This window comes from Mus caroli, chromosome 5 (genome assembly GCF_900094665.2).
Source record: "Mus caroli chromosome 5, CAROLI_EIJ_v1.1, whole genome shotgun sequence".
Taxonomy (NCBI): Eukaryota; Metazoa; Chordata; class Mammalia; order Rodentia; family Muridae; genus Mus; species Mus caroli.
In genome coordinates, this window is record NC_034574.1 from 32,611,018 (window position 1) to 32,629,263 (window position 18,246).

The window sequence follows — 18,246 nt, forward strand, 5'->3', positions numbered from 1 at the left end:
TGTGTGTGTGTGTGTGTGTGAGAGAGAGAGAGAGAGAGAGAGAGACAGACACACACACACACACACACACACACAGAATATGACTGCGTGGTATATATTGACAAGTGGAGTCCAGCAGGAGGACATCAAGTGTCTTGCTGTGATATTCTCTGCCTGTTTCCTTGAGCTAAGCTGGCAGACAATAAACCCCAAATATCCCCCCCCACAATACTGGCATTAAACATGCATAGCCTTGCACAGCCTCTTACATGGGTCCTGGAAATTAAACTCAGGTCTTCAAGCTTGTGCAGAACATGGGTTTGCCTACTGAGTTATCTCCTCAGTCTCCCCCTTGTGTATGTGTATGTCTGCGTATGAGGGGAAATGCATGGGGGAGTACCTGTGTACACATGAAGACACCAGCCTAGCCAAGTAAGCATCCCACCACCACCACCACGAGTTCTTAGCTTGCTGACGCTTTCCCTATGACATCCCTTTTCGCTCCTGAACTCCCCTGGTTTGTTGTGGAGAAGGGAAGGTGACATTAGCAGAGTGCCTTCTGGTGCACAGTGTGCACTGCCTGGAGTGGCTGGAGGTGGGAACTGGTTCTGGAGTGGCTACACCCATTCATCCTATGCACCCACCCAGTCATATGTCCATCTGGTCAACCAAAGCCTGAGTAAATGCCAATGAGAATGTGAAAAGGGAAAGTGCCTGCCCTCCTTGGCACAGAGGTATATTTCTACGCACCAGGGATGCTCAGACAGCCTTGGGAGGTGACAGCAGACCTAGCATTGCCTACATGCTCCAGAGACACCGGCGGCAACAGTGCTTGCTTGTCTTTTCCAGGACTTGGTATTCCTCTCAGATGACTGCAGTGCCTTAGAATACCCAATTCCCGAGGCCACGGGTCCTCCAGACTGGCAGAGCTAAGCAGGTGGACCAGAAGAACAACCCAGAGGTCTGAAGTTGGGCCAGTTGTCCAGAGTTACACCCCCCACACACACCGAGGTCTACTTTTAGTGCCTCTGTTAGACCTGCCACATGTCTCTCTAGCTTCTGAAACACCAGTGAGGGTCCTACCTCTGGGCATGCTTTGTGCACAGGTTGGAAGCTCAGCTCCTAGGTGTCTCATTGGAATATCAGAGGCACAAAGAGGAAAGTGCACACTGGCTTCTCTTTGGAGAGCAAGCACCTTAGGAACAGCAAAATCTCATGCCTTTGTGACTGTTTTAATGAAATAATGGGACCACTCTTCTGTCTGGTCTCTGCTTACACCTACAGGGCCTTCAACTTTATGCTTCCTTCTTCCTGTGCAAGCTTTCCTGCCTCTTTCTCATTTTAAAGTGTTTTTACTGCTTTTGCGATACATTTACAAGGCTTTTATGTAGTGTAAACGAGCCACCCTTTCACTGAAGGGTGATGAAAACCAAATAAACCTCTGTCGTGAGGAGGAGGGGTGCTGCTGTCTTACTTCACAGTGGCCATAGATGGGTTTTCCTCACTTTTCCGCAGAGCACCTGCTGTGATGCACCTTCCCATGATGCAGTTGTTGATTCTTCTCCATCAAGCCCATGTCTCAGTCTGCTTCACCCTACATGTATAAATGGCTGTACCTAAGAGGTTGTGAGATGCTCTAACTTCTTCTAGTGACATAATGTCCCTTTGGATGTAACCATTGGGAAGAGATTGCACTGTACCCACGGGGGTGGGAGGGCACTACCCTGTCACAAGTGCCCCAGTCACAAGGCTCAGCTCTTACATATCTGGGATGGATATTGAAGGAAAATAATGGTGTGTTGAGTGACTTGACTTGCTCAAGGTCACCAGCTGTTGAGTGGGGAGCTTGGTTGATGCCAAGCCTGGAGATCCTAAAACCCATGCTCTCCCCATACTGGTCCCTGCAGGTAAAAACACATTGATTTCCTTAACTTTTTTGTTAGTTTGTTTTGTTTTGTTTTGTTTTGTTTTGTTTTGTTTTGTTTTGTTTTGTTTTTTGAGACAGGGTTTCTCTGTGTAGACCTGGCTGTCCTGGAACTCATTCTGTAGACCAGGCTGGCCTTGAACTCAGAAATCTGCTTGCCTCTGCCTCCCAAATGCTGGGATTAAAGACGTGCACCACCACTGCCCGGCTTGATTTCCTTAACTTAGGAACCCAGCAATAGACTCAGCAAAGCCCCTGGGTCCCGGGGATATTCCCATGTGTGGTTTGTGTCATATCAAGATCTGAGCTGTACAGACAAGTCAGGCTATTGTTGGGATCTCAGATACTCTGGCTCTCAGATGATTCTGAAGATAGCCTTGGTAACACTCATTCTGCCAGTGTCATAGGACAAATGCAACAAAGTGACACAGACATGACTTTTTATCAGAGAAATGTGTGGGTTTGTGGTGCAAGAAGCTATGCTCTGGGCTGAGATGCAGCAGAGTGGGTATTCTTTAAAATCCAACATCAAATTCTCCCTTGCTTTCTACTGCTATGGCAAGGCAAGTCACTCAACCCACCATTAGATTCCTTCAATGCCCATACCAGATGTGTAAGAGCTGAGCCTTGTGACAGGGTACTGCCTTCCCCGTGGGTACCGTGTTGGCCCAGTTCCCAGTGGTAAAATCCAAAGGGACACTGTGTCTCCAGCAGAAGTTGGAGCGTCTCCCAACCTCTTAGGTACAGCTACTTATGCAGGTGGCCACAGTGGTTCTTAAACAAGTCACCCCAGTCTCCCCTCAATACAGATATCTTGCTATGTCCCAGTATCTCTTTCCTTTCATGGACACTAATTGTTGAGCTATGGCCCACCATTACCCACTACGACCTCAAGTAAGCACACTGCCACTTCTTTGAGCTCCTAGCCCTCAATACCATCTTAATTTGATAGCCTTTGCACAGATTCTACATCCAAATAAGGTCACACTTACAGTTGCCAGAGATATACACCAGTCTATACACAATGGAAAATAACTTTTTTGTGACTCCATCACCACCATTGACATATGGATGCACTATGCCTGGAACAGGGTACCCTCAACCTTATTGAATCTTCCCCATGGCATTGCTGGGTAGAAAAGACATTATCAAACATCGTCTCCGGTCACAGGAAATTCTCAAATTCAAAGTTAGCATCGAGCCCCACTAACAGGTGGTAGAGACGCGACTCCAGACATACAGATGAGTGATAAGTCTTGCTAAGTGTCTGATAATCCCTTTTCAATCTCTCAATAGCAGAAGCAGACCACTGAGGCTGGGCTTAACTTAAGCGTTGTTTCAGATGTCTATGTGCCCATTTCTTCTATGGTTCCCAAGGGCTTGTCATTCACTTAACAGAAACCAAAATGAAAAGTAACAGGCTCCTTTCTACAGCTACCCAAGGAGATGGAGATGGTCACAGACTCAGGGACAGCAGAAGAAGGAGCATGTGAGTTTGGGAGGAGATGGTGGGGGTTGGATTTCTCAGAGGATTCCAGGTTTTAAAACTGGTGAGCTATAGTGGGGCAAAGGCACAGGCATGAGGCTCCAATGTGGAAAACATGGTAGAGTTGGGATATGAACAACACAAGTGCCGGTCAGGCCCATCCAGGCAGAGTCTTCTGTTCCCAAACCATCTGCGGGATCACAGAAAGGAGAGTCCGTTCCCCTCCTAGCAGAAAACTTGGTACCTGTCAGTTAAAACGGAGGTCAAGCTTTTCAACCCAGTGCATCGGAACCAGCAGATCTCCGTGCAGCATTTCTTGTTGCTAACTGTGGAGTATCTGATTCTCTGCCATTTCCTGTTACCCGTCACTCACGGAGTCATTGTCTTCGAGCTCCCTGAACGTCCAGATCAAAGCAAGTGAGACACCAGCTTGCAATTCTCCAGCCACTGCATGTCGAGGACAGATGTCAATGTTGAAAGTATTCCTCAAGTCACTCTCCACCTTATATTTTGAACTAGGGAATCTCACTGAGCCTGGGGCTCACCTGTTTGGCTAGACTACCTAGACACTCCACTTGTCACCAGAGCCATGTCCCCAGCACTAGGGTTACAGATATATGTACCTGTCCTCAACAATCACTTTACCAAACTGAACCACCTTCCCAGTCCCCACCCTACTGTTCTATCTGGAGAATGCTCTGGAGATGGCTGTGCTTAGTAAGCTTGCTAAGTTCATAGTGAGCAAAGGCAGAAGGGCAAATCGCGAGTAGCAGATAGATGATATCATCAAATCGGGAATCCAGCAGAAATGACAGGGAAGCCACTGAAATGGTCACCCTGGGGTTCCCAATCGAGAGATTTCTTCCCCATGGAGGAGATTCTGGCTTCCTGTTCCTACTAATCATTTTGGGGTCTGCCTGGGTGTTTCTGGATGATGTCAACGTTGAACTGGTGCACTGAGTAACTGGTGTGGTGAAGCCTGTATAGCACATGGAGACCTGGGCAGGATGAAGGGAGTGTGGGTGGGGAAGCACCCACCCTCAACTGCCTGCCGGTCCTGGAGCATCTACCTTTCCCAGCTCAAGGCTCCAGGCTACCCCGCTACTCCACTCATTCTCAGCTAAACCTAGAACTCACACCAACCCTGCTTTCCAGGCCCAAAACCACACCAGCAGCTCTTCTGAGTCTGTAATTTGTAGGTGCCAGATTCTGGGATTCCTTATCCTTCATAATTGCATTAATTCACACACACACACACAAACACACACGTGCATGTGTGCAAGCATGCTCATGCACACACAAACATCATTGCTTCCTGCTAGTCCTCTTACCTGAATGCCTGCAGTTGCCTCCTAACTGGGTTGCCAGCTCTCATCTCTTCCCTTTTCAATCAACTCATTCCCAGCAGCCAGAACAGTGTTTCAAATATAAATCAGTGGTCAAAATGGCGCAACCAGTCAAGGTGCTTGCTGCCAAGCCCGGCAACCTGAGAAAAATCAGCTCCTAAAAGCTGTCCTCTAACCTCCACACATATCCCACAGCACTCACAGTCACACACACACACACACACACACACACACACACACACACACACACACAGAGTTATGTAACAAAAATATCAATTAGATCCTGCCTGTTCTCTGTTGAAAACTCTTTGAGTGAAATTTGACTTTCCCATCTTGGCCTTCAAAGCCCATATTTCTCACTACCACTGCTGTTCTTAATAAAATACCCTGTGGCTTTACAGTAGCGGATGAGAAATCTGTTTGGTTGCTTGCATGTTGTTTGTCTTTCCTGCAGGGTGACACACTCCAGGGAGGCAGGAGCCATGGATTCTTGTTCCGTGGTTTCTTTCCCACCACCTAGTACCTTGCCTGGTGGATGAGCAAAGTCAGTAAGTAGGTTTGAAAGGACTGGCACTGTGAACAGAGACAAGACTCCAGTTAAAGCTTTGAGATTTCCAGCTAGCCACACCCAGTCTTTCCTCCTGGCACATGTTATTTGTTGTACTGAGGAGAGAGTAGTTTTTGAGGCCTGCTTCATATGTTGCCAAGAACTGCTGCTTCCTGATGTTTTGGTCAGCATTGACATTTTGTATACTCATACACACAGTCCATGAGACACACACACACACACGCACGTGCACGCACACGTGTGCACACATGCGCGCTTGTGTGCATGCACATACACACAAGCATGCACACACACTGTGAGGGCCTTCATCTTACAGTGCTCTGAGCTCTTCTATAAAACATGGCTACAGGGGACTGGAGAAATGGCTCAGTGGTTAAGAGCACTGACTACTCTTCCAGAGGTCTTGAGTTCAATTCCCAGTAACCACAAGGTGGCTCACAACCATCTGTAATGAGATCTGATGCCCTCTTCTGGTGTGTGTCTGAAGACAGAACAGTGTATTCATATACATAAAATAAATAAACCTTTAAAAAAAAAAAACATGGCTACAAAGGCCAGCAGCAGCAGCTGAACTCTGAGCGGAGCCTTATCTCCCTTCCCAGGTACTACCAAACATTTCACCATCAGTGTGGGCCTCCTCAAAGCACTTGGCTCAGCTCAGCAGGTACTTCATACCCAGGGGCAATTGAAACCTGATGAGGATTATCAGCCAAAAATACCACGGCTTATGCTAAGTCTGTACAAAAACGCTAAGAATATGAAACCACAGCCACATTTGCAGAAATTCAAGAGCTCTTGGGACAGAGACAGGGACTATCCTGGCATCGATCAACTGTTAGAGGTGAAGGAAAAAAATAGAAAAACAGTTCAGGGGAGAGGAAACAGCTGCATCAGCAGCAATAACTTAGCTTTATTCTCCTCCACGGTGAGGCAGCCCAGGAATTATTGGGCACTGCAGACACAACTCTGGAATGTTTGTAGTTGCGCTCTTGAAATGCAGCCCTGGTGATTTTTCCAGAATGTTCTGGCTGCGGAGCATAGTCAAGGGAATGTGCTCTGGGGAAGTGGGGAGGGGAGGGTTGGCTCTCAGATCTCTGCTGTAGCTATACACCCCAACCCAGGTCAGGACAGATGACAGGGTCAGACGGTGACATAACCTCAATGATACCCTTCCCCCCATGGTCTGAGCAGTTGAACCAATATGATGATGAGTTTTGTCAACTTGACACAACCTAGAATCAGCTGAGAAGAGAGTCTCAATAGCAGATTGTCTAAATCAGGGTGGCCTGAGGGGATGTCTGTTGGGCAAATGGTTGTCAGGGTTGTCTTGATTCTTTTCACTGGTGTGCAAAAAGGCACGGCCTGCATGTAGGTGGCTCCACACCCTGGTTTCAGGCCCTGGCTTATGTAACCGTGGAGAAAGCTAGCTGAGCACTAGCAGACATGTATTCATTTCTCTCCTTTTGGACGTGATGTGACCAGCTCCCTGCCTTGACGTCCCATAACAATGGACTGTAACCTGGAATCATGAGTCAAATAAACTCCTCCCTCCACTAAGCTTCTATTGGTCAGACAACAGCTATGAAGCAAAGGCTGGCCTGCAGTTTTGGACTCATCCCACTCTGGAAGAAGAAGGTCTGACGCTGTAGCTTATGCTACTCATTCATGCTCTCATCCTTCTGCACCCCCAATGACCTCACTTACACAGGTGAAGGACTCCAGTTGAGCAAGGCTCTTACAATTTTTCTGTTTTAGTTAGGTTTTTCTATTGCTGTGATAAACACTGTGACCAATGCAACTTGGGGAGGAACGGGTTTATTTCATCTTAAACTTCCACATCACAGTCCATCATCAAAGGAGGTTGGGGCAGGAGTTTGGGGCAGGAGCTAATGCAGAGGCCATGGAGGGGTGCTGCTTACTGGCTTCCTCATCGCTTGCTCAGCCTGCTTTCTTATAGCTCCCAAGACCACCTGCTTAGCTATAGCACTGCCCATAACAAGCTGGACCATCCTGCATCAATCACCAATCAGTAAAATGCCCTACAAACGTGCCTATAGACAGTCAGACAGAGGCGTTTTCTCAATTAAGAGCTTCTCTTCCCAAATGACTCTAGATGGTATCAAACTGGCATAAAATTCACCAACTGGTGTCTTAGTGTAAGGGTGACCAATAATGCCACAGAGTGGGACACATCCCAGGAACAGTCCACAGAAATGTGGCAAACTACTGTGAGTGCATTACAAGCAGGTCCAGAGTGGAGAACAGAGAACAGCAGGAGTGGAGCCTGTATGTGTACCATGCATGCCAAGAGCTAAAGTTTCCTCTCTACCTTACACTACACATCAAAGAAGACTGGAGACGACAGTAAGCACAAGATGCTGTCCAGTGTTTAGACCACAGAGTGGAATGTCTTTGACCATCAGGATCAACATATTGTTTGCCCAGCTATGTTTGGTGCATAAAGATGTTCCCTAAAAGGCATTCACTAATGGAAAACACTGCTAATATTAGGTAAATATCAATAAACATAGAGGGCAGCAAGATGACTCAGAAGGTAAATATGCCTGCTACACAAGCCAGAGTTCAATATTACCAAGCCACATTAAAAAGTGGAAAGAGAGAACTGCCACCTGAAGGTTGTCCTCTGACCTCCATAGGTGGACTATGGCAAGTGCGTGTGCACACACATGTGTGCATACACAAGTAATTAACCTACATAATTTTCTTTGAGACAGGGTCTCTCTATGTATCCCTGGATGTCCTAAAACTCGCTATTTGGACTAGGCACTGAATTCACAGAGATCTGACTGCTTCTACTTCCTGTGCCACCATGCCTGACAACAACAAAAATTAATCTATACATATAGTATTAAAAGGCCACCAAAATAGTTTATAAAGACACAACAAGCAAAAATTAAATTAAAAAAAAAACTTTGTAAAAAGATATGCTGACAACTATTTTCATTCAAATTTCCTGCCAAATTAAGGGTGAGATAGGAAGGATATCATACCACAGGCTGCTTAAGTCTACAGTAAAAACCACAATGATCAACTAAGTGCGTGAGAAGCAAGCTGAAGCAGGTGGATAGCTATGAGAACCTGGGCTACAAAATTATATACTGCCTCAAAAAAGTAAAGAAACAAAAACTGCTGAGTCCTGCTTAACCATGTGGAAGGGACAGTGTGCCCCTGGAGCAGAGCCAGGGGCCACCATGAGTGTTGATGGTTGCTGGGCATGAAGCTTGTTTGTTTGTGCGTGTGTGTGTGTGTGTGTGTGTGTGTGTGTGTTATTAGGGAATGTCTTCTCTGCCAAGATTACTGACTCCATGATAAGAGACAGTATGAGTCTGGAAAATGAGGATGTGGTTAATGTCTGAGCAAAATGGTAAACACTGAGTCCTTCAGGAGAGCTCTTAAGGCTGTGGGAAAGCACGCTGAGAACATGAGTTCAAGAATCTCTTAACTATGCAAAATATAAAGACACAATATGAATTGTGTGAGGATCCCTGAAGACCTAAAAGAACAGAGGCAGCTGCACTGTAAGCCAGATTGTCAGAAAAATACAAAGGCAAGCAAATACAAAAGCAGCCAGGTTCCTGAGTTCAAGGTCAGCCTGGAACTGAGCTAGGTTGGGCCCAGGCATGGTGGAAATGGTAATCTCAGGATGAGATCCTACCCAGCTAGCTCAATGTCTGTGCTTACAAAGGCAGGCAGATCTCTGAATTCATTTGCAATATTAAAAAAAAAAAAAGTGTTTCCTGTCTCTTTCCAAGATCAAGCAGCTGGGGTCTTGGGATGGGATGGTGAGTCATGGGAAAATCAAAAGGGAACCTGACTCAATTGATATGTAAATAACAGACTGGGCTTTTAGTCTGCAAGAGATGAGTTATCCAGAGAGTTATTTTTTTCTAGAATTGCAAGAGGGCTGTCTTGAAGGAGAACAATCTGGAAAGCTGTCTTAAGCAGAACATAAGCTGTTAGCTTGTAACCCACGATTTGACTTCAAGTCATTTTTTTTCATTATATTTACTTGTTTGTTTGTTTTTACACTCTATATTTTATTCCTCCCACCCCGTCCACCCTCTGACTGCTCCACATCCCATACCTCCTCCCAACCTACCCCCCCATCTCCACGTGGATGTTCCCATCCCCCACCCCATCTCACCTCTAAACTCCCTGGGACCTCCAGTCTCTTGAGGGTTAGGTGCATCATCTCTGAATGAACACAGACCCAAAAGTCCTCTACTGTATGTGTGTTGGGGGCCTCATATCAGCTGATGTATGCTGCCTGTTTGGTGGTCCAGTGTTTGAGAGATCTCTGGGGTCCAGATTAATTGAGACTGCTGGTTCTCCTACTGGATCATCCTTCTCCTCAGCTTCTTTCAGCCTTCCCTAATTCAACAACAGGGGTCAGCTGCTTCTGTCCATTGGTTGAGTGCAATTATCTGCCTCTGACTCTTTCAGCTGCTTGATGGGTCTTCCAGAGTGGGGTCATGTTGGGTCCCTTTTTATGAGTGCTTCATAGCCTCAGTAATGGTGTCAGGCCTTGGGACCTCCCGTTGAGCTGGATCCCTCTTTGGGCTTGTTTTACTGCTCTCAAACACCCTTTCTCTCAGAACCCCTCTCCAAGATGAGGCTGGTCCTTGTAGAAAAATGAGAGAGAGAGAGAGAGAGAGAGAGAGAGAGAGAGAGAGAGAGAGAGCAATAAATACATGAATAATTACATTTCATTAAGTCTTTCCAGTAAACAGAGAGAGGCATTTGCAAGCAATGTGCTAAAATTTTATGTGCATCAAATAGGAAACTGTGTCTCAAGATTCAAATGGTTGATGCCAAAAGGGTGAAGGAAACTCTACTGAGTCCTCCTTGCCTGAGAAGTTATCCCTTGTTTTTAAGAGATGAATCAGAAGATGATGGATACTGAGAGGTAACTAAATCAAGGCAATTAACATGTGCATTACCTCACACAGCAGCAACGATCTGTGATGAGAACATTTTAAAAAGCAGTTTACAAGCTGATTGTGCAGTGTCCATGCTGGCCGTAAGTTTTTCGAGCTTACTTTTTTTTATTTAACTTAAGTGATTTTTTAATTATATAATTTTTCTTGTTTACGTAGTGAGTATGTGCATGTGTCAGGGTATACATGTGGAGGTCAGAGGACAACCTACAGGAAACGGTCCATTCCTTCGCCCATATGAGTCCCGGGGATGGACCTCAGCTTGTCAGACTTGGTGGCAAGCACCTTTACCCTGGTAGGACCAAGTAAATGAAATTTTGTGTCCTTTGACCAATACCTGTCTTAGTTAGGGTTACTATTGCTGTGATGAAATACCAGGACCAAAAGCAACGTGGGAGGAAAAGGTTTATTTCACTCACAGTTTAATATAACAGCTCATCATCAAAAGCAGTGAGGACAGGAACTCAGGCTGGACAGGAACCTGGAGGCAGGAGCTGATGCAGAGGCCGTGGAAAGATGCTGCTTACTGACTTGGTCCCCATGGCTTCGTCAGCCTGATTTTTTTTATAAAACTCAGGATCACTAGCACAGGGCTGGCACCACCCACAATGTGCTGGGTCTCTACCATCAGTCACTAATTGAGAAAGTGCCCTACAGGCTTGTCTACAGCCTGATCTTATGGAGGCTTTTTTCCCTCCTCCCCAGTGACCCTGGCTTGTGTCAAGCTGACTGAAAACTAACCAACACACCTCCTAAGCCACACTTGTCCTCTCCTCTCCCCTTAGGACCATGTTTCCCCTGCTCAGCTTCAGATGGGAGCTCAGAAAGGAAGCCACAGGTCCAGAGCCTGGAGCAGTACATTTTAAAAAGGATTGCTCTCACTCCCTTTGATTACAGAAGTGAGAAGACATACACAGCCACCAAACCCAGACACTATTGCAGATGCCAAGAATTACTTGCTGACAGGAGCCTGGTATAACTGTCCTCTGAGAGGCTCTGCCAGAACCTGACCAAAACAGATACAGATGTTTGCAGCCAACCATCGGACAGAGCACAGGACCCCAGTGGAGGACTTAGGAGAAAGACTAAAGGAGCTAAAGGGGCTTGCAATCACATAGGAAGAACAACAATATCAACCAACCAGGACCCCCTCCCCAGAGCTCTCAGGGACTAAACCACTCCTCAAAGAGTACACATGGAGGACCCATGGCTCCAGCTGCATATGTAGCAGAGGATGGCCTTATCTAGCATCGTTGGGAGGACCCTTGGTCCTGTGAAGGCTGATGCCCCAGTGTAGGGTGGTGAAGCGAGAGTGGGTGGGTGAACACTCTCATCGATACAGAAGGGAGGAGGTTTGAGATAAGGGATTTGTGGAGGGGAAATCTGGAAAGGGGATATCATTTGAAATGTAAATAAATAAAATATATAATAAAAAAGTGAGGAGCAATGAGGACATCCATGCTGCAAAATCATTCCAGTGTTGAAACTCCCTCAAGGATGGCAGAATATCACTGTGAAGGCAATTATAGAGCAAAGAAAATTAATGTAGATGCAATTTCAAAGCTGGGGGGAAAAAAACTATTTGCAGCCACAGAGAGCCCTACCCAAACTCTGTTCCAAAGTAAAGTGCCATACAGGGTCAGGAACCACAGAGGTAGGTGTCCCTGGCTCCTGCTGTCATACAGGGTCAGGAGCCACGGGGTCAGGTGTCCTTGGCTTCTGCTGTCATGAGTTCAGCAGACCAGGTGATTTTTCACCACCACAGGCCTTTCCAGTTTCACCCAGTGAGGTGGCTCTCCCCATCCCTCTTATCTGAGCTGCAGGCCTCCTGGCTCTGTAGATAAGCCCTCCTCCTGGCTCAGGCTTTCTGGGCTACAGCTTGGCTTTGTGGTGAAGCCCAGGGTGCATAAAACCACTGTGGCTTCAGGAAGGACTGAAGTCTGGTCTCAGTAAAATGGACCCATACCTCTGCTTATCTCTGATTATAGCATTCCTTTTTTATGGAGAGCAAGCTCCAGGGGGAGGGGAAAGTGGCTTCTCCAAGCAGGGACAAGACTAAGGGATATAGTGTGCTTTGGAAGAAGGGTCAGCCTGTCCCTCCCTGCTAAGCCTCAGACTTGGGATCACCCCTTCCTTGCTGTCTTATTGTATAACTTTTGTGTGCCTCTGTGTGTGTGTGTGTGTGTGTGTGTGTGTGTGTGTGTGTGCAGGCAATAATACTTATCCATACTGTCTCCAGTGTTTCATGGTAACACAAGGGGAACCAAGGACAAGGCTGACTACTGCCACCTTACAGTTGATAAATTGGGCCCTTCAGTAGGCAAAGCCTCAGCTATCTGGCAGGAATGAGTGTTGCGGTCCCCTAAGACTCTACAGGTTATTGTCCTGTGATTCTCAGATCCTCAGGTGCCTGCATGTCTCAGCTGCCACTTTGTAAGGTTTGGGGAATGAAATGTTTCATGTCCCCTTCCTAAGCCAGGTAAGGGTTGGGATGGGCAGGAAATACGGCTGGGGATACTTGGTGGAAAACCGCAGGTAAGGCCATGGCTACCCATGAAGGTTTTTGTACAAGTGTGTTGGGTTTGACCTTGATGCCAGTTACTCCTCTGGTTGGGGGTGGGGGAGGACTCATAACCCATGTGTGTAGCATGTGGTGTGTGGTGTTACACAGGAATGGGAGCAAGCCAGCAAGAGTGTGAACGTGGGTCTTTTGAAAGCCAAGAGAGGCCTGCTCACAAAAGAAACAGACATATGTAATCAAAAGTACAGAGACCCAGGGTACAAGCTGAGAGGCTACTGTTGGTACCTGCAAGGCACCCAAGAGTTCCTGGGGAGTAGGGGAGAGGCCTCAGAAACTAGAGCTTCCAGACAGGGAACACAGAAGGACAGGGAGAGTGTGTGGGTAATGGGACGGATGGCCAGTACCCAAATGGCACTTGGGACTGTCCTAAGGAAGGGCTATGCAGCAGGCCCTCTACAAGGTACCTGGGCTCACACCCTCACTCTGCCTCTTCTAAGCACCTTGCCTTAGTTTCCTGCTCTGTAAACAGGGTTCATAACAATCCCCACAGAACCAAGTAGCTTGAAGCACAGTCCAAATGTGCAGAGCAAACCTGAGGACTGGCACTCAGCTCTAAGCAGAAGTCAGTGTGTTAGCACCTGCTGCCCTGGGTACACTGAGGAAGGCAGGCACGGTAGGTGTTGAGTCTGGGCATAGTCTTTCCAGCAAAGCCTCCCACGAAAGGAGTTGGGGGCATGGGGACAGCTTGAAGGCTCAGAGCCTGAGCTGGGTTTGTTGACCAGCAATAGGAAAAGGCCCAGCGTCTGAGGCAGCCCCCGGCTGTTGGCGGGAGCCCTTGACAAATGCAATTAATTATGAACAGATTCACATATGTACACAAGCTTCTTAACTAGCAAATACTTGCACAGGGATTTTTCCAAACACAGCCCCTCCCTGTGTTACCTTTCAATGGGCCAAAAGATGCTGCAAGGTCAAGTTGCTATGGTGTGGAGAGGCTTAAAAAAAAAATCCTAGCTCAAGAATTCTCCTAGCCATTTAAGTCATTTTCACACAGTTTGCCATTGGTAATTACTGTTCCTTGTCTGTGGGTAGCACAGAGCAGGACCCAGCCTGCAAACCGAACCCTGCTCCTGGCTGTACACCCTCCCTTGCTCCCCTCCCAGCAACTCACAGAACCTCTCACTGGCCACCAACCTGATATACACTACAAAATACCTTATCCCAGACCACACAGCCTCCTGGTATCCCTGCTATGGTGCCCCCAAGGTCATGGGACAGGTCAGTTGGAAGAAGGCTAGGGTAAGCTAGAGTCACCAAGTTTCATGCGACCTTGGCAAGCCCCTTGTTCCCGCTGAGCTGCACTTTCTCAGATATAATGCAGTGGGCAGCAAGTGTTTGTGTTGTGGTTATTCCTTTATTTGGGCAGTGGTCAGGGGAGGGGCAGGGAGGTCCTTCCTTCTGCCAGCCCTTTCCTGTCCTGTACTACCAGTCTGGCTGACTACATTAGAAGAGGCCACTAACCTTAGCAGGGAAAAAGCGCCACTGCCCTCTAGTGGCTTCCAGCCAGAATGATGCTGGGCTGTCTTGTTGAAACCCTGTAGTGTGCTTTCAAGCCCAAGGTTCACTGCATAGACACAGCACCTTCCCAACTCACCTGCAGAAGGGACTGATGAGGGACATCGGGGTATCACACACAGCCCTTCCCGAAGCCCAGCCATGCATCCAAGAGCCTGCAAGGCCAGGTGCCACCTCCCAGAGCTGCGTACCCACCTGCCTATCTCCCCAGCCTACTACTCTCTGACCCAGGCTGCTCTGCAGCTCTGGGACACACCAGCCTTCTCCAAGGACACATAATCCCAGAAAGAGGATGGCAGCCTCCTGGCCTCCTTCCACCTTGGCAGTCTCATTGATCCATATCTACATACGGCACTCACAGCAGCCCTTCCTCTCCCCACCTCTTCAATGGTGTTCTAGCATATTTTATACTGTCCATTTTATCTAAGGACGCTCTTCAGGGAAGACAATTCCTATGAACAGAGATATGTTTGGAAGTCCCCTGCTGTGTCACCAGCACCAGTACACACCAGGTGCTACATAAATATTTATCAAACAAATAAATGCACACAAGAGCAGAATTTATGTTAGTATAAACATGAGCTAGCCAGGTGGGGCAGGGTCAGTTCCAGGCACTGTTTTAATAATTAAGAGAGGAGTGTGCCAACCGCTGTGGGCATGAAAGGTATCTGGGGTGGAGGGCTCTCAAAGGAAGTGACCTAGGAATCGAGTTGGGAAGAACATAAACACACACAGCTCTATCACATCCACAGAGCCCAACTCAGACCTCTGCCCCTGGCATCTCAGGCTCCACATGCTGATTGTTTTTAAGTGGGGCTTTTACCACTTCACTGAACAAAGGACACGGTGCAGGGTACAGGGACTGCTTCCATTTACACAAAGGACAGCTATCCTTGTCAAAGCTGGGCAGAGTCCTCATTAAATCAACCTGCAACACCCAGGGCAGGCCCAACCACTTACCCATGTCCCTACGTCCCACCCCACCCCCGCACACATTGCTTTATCCCAGGCTGGGCTTGGCAGTAATCTCTGGGGTTCTCCTGCCCCCAGCAAAGGTCAGTACCCACCCGCGTCATAAAGATGACTCATAGGGCCGCCAGCTAGTATTCCCAGGACTCAGGGCCACTTGCATCACAGTGCCAGGCCAGGGCAGGGCAGTCAGTCTTGACTTCATATGGGATCCTGTCCAGTGTGTAATATCTCAGCGTTAATGATATTTGGGGCCAGTTGGCTTCTGTGGTGGGCTGCACTGTGCACTGTGGGATACTCACAGCTTTGCTGGCTTCCCCATACCAGATGCCAGTAGCACCCTGGCTCCTCCCTCACTCTGACAACCTAGACGGTGCCCAGAAGTTGCCACATACCCCCATTAAAACAGCTCTCAGCCAGAGTCTTTACAATGGTCCTTAATTGCCTTATTTCCCAAATATTCTTGTGAAGTCCCAGGACAAGGAGGGTGTTAGAGCCAAAAATGCATATGTACCAGTCACAGCTGGACCCTACAAAGGATGCTGATACTTCACATGGTCACCACCTAGCTGTTATCCTGAGACATGGACTGTGTCCCCTCTCCCTTTGAACTCAACCCTCTTGTTTCATGAAAGAAGAAATTGTGACCCAGAGAAGCCAAGCAATTAGCTTGAAGTCACCGAGTAGTTGACTCATCCCGAGTCCCACACCCAACCTACATCTAAGCCAGCCTCAACCTCAGAGGCTAACACTTGGTAGTGGCTCAAAGCACAGGGGGCAACCTTGTTTTCAAGCCTTTTTGTTTTCCTCATTTTGGTGAGAATGTGCAAAGCACAGCTCTGTAAAAACCCTGGCTGAGGTCAGCGCAGTGGCGGCGTGAACAAACAGGATTGCCGTGGAAGCGCTTCGTAAAAGGAAGAGCCTCAAATTGTTTGTTATGATTATAAAGGTCATTTTCCCCTTATAAAAAGAGAGAGAGAGAGAGTAATTTTCATTTACAGGGACCTCAGGCAATTTTCCATTTAATTTGATGTTTTACGATGTCTGAGTTTGTGCCACCTTGCAAGGCTCACAGGGCCACCAGCTAGCATTCTCAGGACTCAGGAGCCATATTTGATTTCTGCAGCTTCAAGGTTATTGGTTCTTCAGGAGCAAAGAGAAATACAGCTTCATTTTCCTGGGTCCCAGTCAGACGGGGACCAATAGCCATACTGGGGGACCCACATTCCCTAGTGAGCTCTCAAACAGGCTGCAAAGTACAAGGTGAGGTCCCAGTATATGTTTCACATGCCCCCAAGTACACACAGCCACATTACCCCAGGGACATGCTCTGCCCAGCTTGGTCACCAACTCCCTCCTCTGGGGTCTGGTACACGTTTCCAATGTCAGTATCACAGCAGTCTATGGGCTGTGGGGACCTTCAGCCTGCTTTACAGACAGTTGAGGTGGGCTTAGAGATGCTACACAATAGCTGGTAGCCATCCAGGCTCGTCCACTGGAATCTGGCCACTCTGTCTACACAAGGGCAGGGCCCTTCGGCTACCACCACCCCACTTGGTCCTCCCCACTGGCCTGACAGCACCTAGCTAGTTTTTAATTTCTTGGACTCCAGTGTCAAGCATAGCAATGGACCCACTGGACACAGTCTGTCCCCTGGTGTGGGTCTCAGGAAGACATCCAAAATGAACTCTTACGTTCAGCTCATCATCCAGAGCCTCTCTTTTCCTTGCTGTGAAATGGACATGATGCTCTTTCCCTAGGAGGTTGTGAGCCCTTGTGAGTTGGTATCAGCATCTTAGAGGATGTGACCCACGTGGGCCTGTCAACAACAGAGGGCTGGTCCCTTCCTGCTCAGATGGCAAGATGAAAAAGGCATCGTGGGAACTGAACACAAGCAGTGTGTTAATTGGAGGAAGATGATGGGAGAGGAAATGCAGGGTCAACCCAAAGAAGACCAATCAGAGCAAACATGGCTGGCTTTATCGAGTAACTACTGAGTGCCAGGCCACAGGCCATACACTTGATGTGCAAAGAGTCATTCTGTCTGCACACCAGGAGTGTGGAGGTTGATACGTCACGCTTACTGAAAAGCTCTGTGCAGAAGCTGTGACACATGCATATCCTGTAACCCAGAAGAAACCATGGTGGAGCGCCTAGCCCAGGCTAGGGCTTGGAACTCATCATCAGGGTGTAAGAAGGCAAACAGTCTGGTTCCCAACCTCTGTATAGCCCTGTTTGCACTCGGGACTCTTCAAGTCAGGATCATCTCTGTAAACATGACTTTTGTTTTTCAACTTGACACTTGTTAGAGAAACAGAAACCAAGGCTGATGAGCACCTGAAACGTTCCCACCACTGCTGGCTGCTCCTTAGCAGTCAGCCAGGTCCTGTTGTACACACCATGTGGCAAGCACCATCTGAAATAGATGATGCTAGTGGACCGCCTTCTGTACCAATTCCCACTCTCTAATGATGTTTGTATGGCTCAGGCCTGCTCACTACACACAGGGCATATTCTAACTCTTCCCCTACTAGGACATCCTGCTTGCTTAGGATACTTTGTGATCATTTAAAGTTTATGTACATATAAGTAGATATACGCACATGTGAGTGCAGGCACCAGGGAGCCCCCCGACCCCCAAATAAAGACGGATCCTTTGGAGCTGGGGTTACAGGTAGCTGTGGGCTACCTGATCTGGATGCTGGGAATTGAACTTGAGTGCTCCTAACTGCTAAGCCATCCCTCCAGCTTCACCTTGTGCTGGCTTTGAAGGCTGTGTTTGGGCATCCTCTGCACTAAGATGCGTAGGCATCCTTTGCAAGAATTCTTTATGTTCAGACAGAGTGATAGAAAGCCCAGAAGAATCTCAACCTCCAATAAATCAAAGCCATCACCCTCCTTACACGGAGCAGCACAAGGT

The 18,246-nt window shown here is 47.8% G+C and overlaps 1 protein-coding gene across 1 annotated transcript in view; it reads left to right on the forward strand.

Annotated features, from left to right (window-relative positions):
- Positions 1-1,584, forward strand: part of Cytl1 (cytokine like 1) — a 4,660-nt gene extending 3,076 nt beyond the window's left edge. Inside the window, exons 4-5 of the mRNA XM_021163624.1 lie at positions 829-940; positions 1,495-1,584. Of these exons, the coding sequence (XP_021019283.1) occupies positions 829-912 (84 nt within the window). The 3' untranslated portion in view covers positions 913-940; positions 1,495-1,584. The remainder of the gene's footprint in view (positions 1-828; positions 941-1,494) is intronic.
- The last annotated feature ends 16,662 nt before the right edge of the window (positions 1,585-18,246 follow it).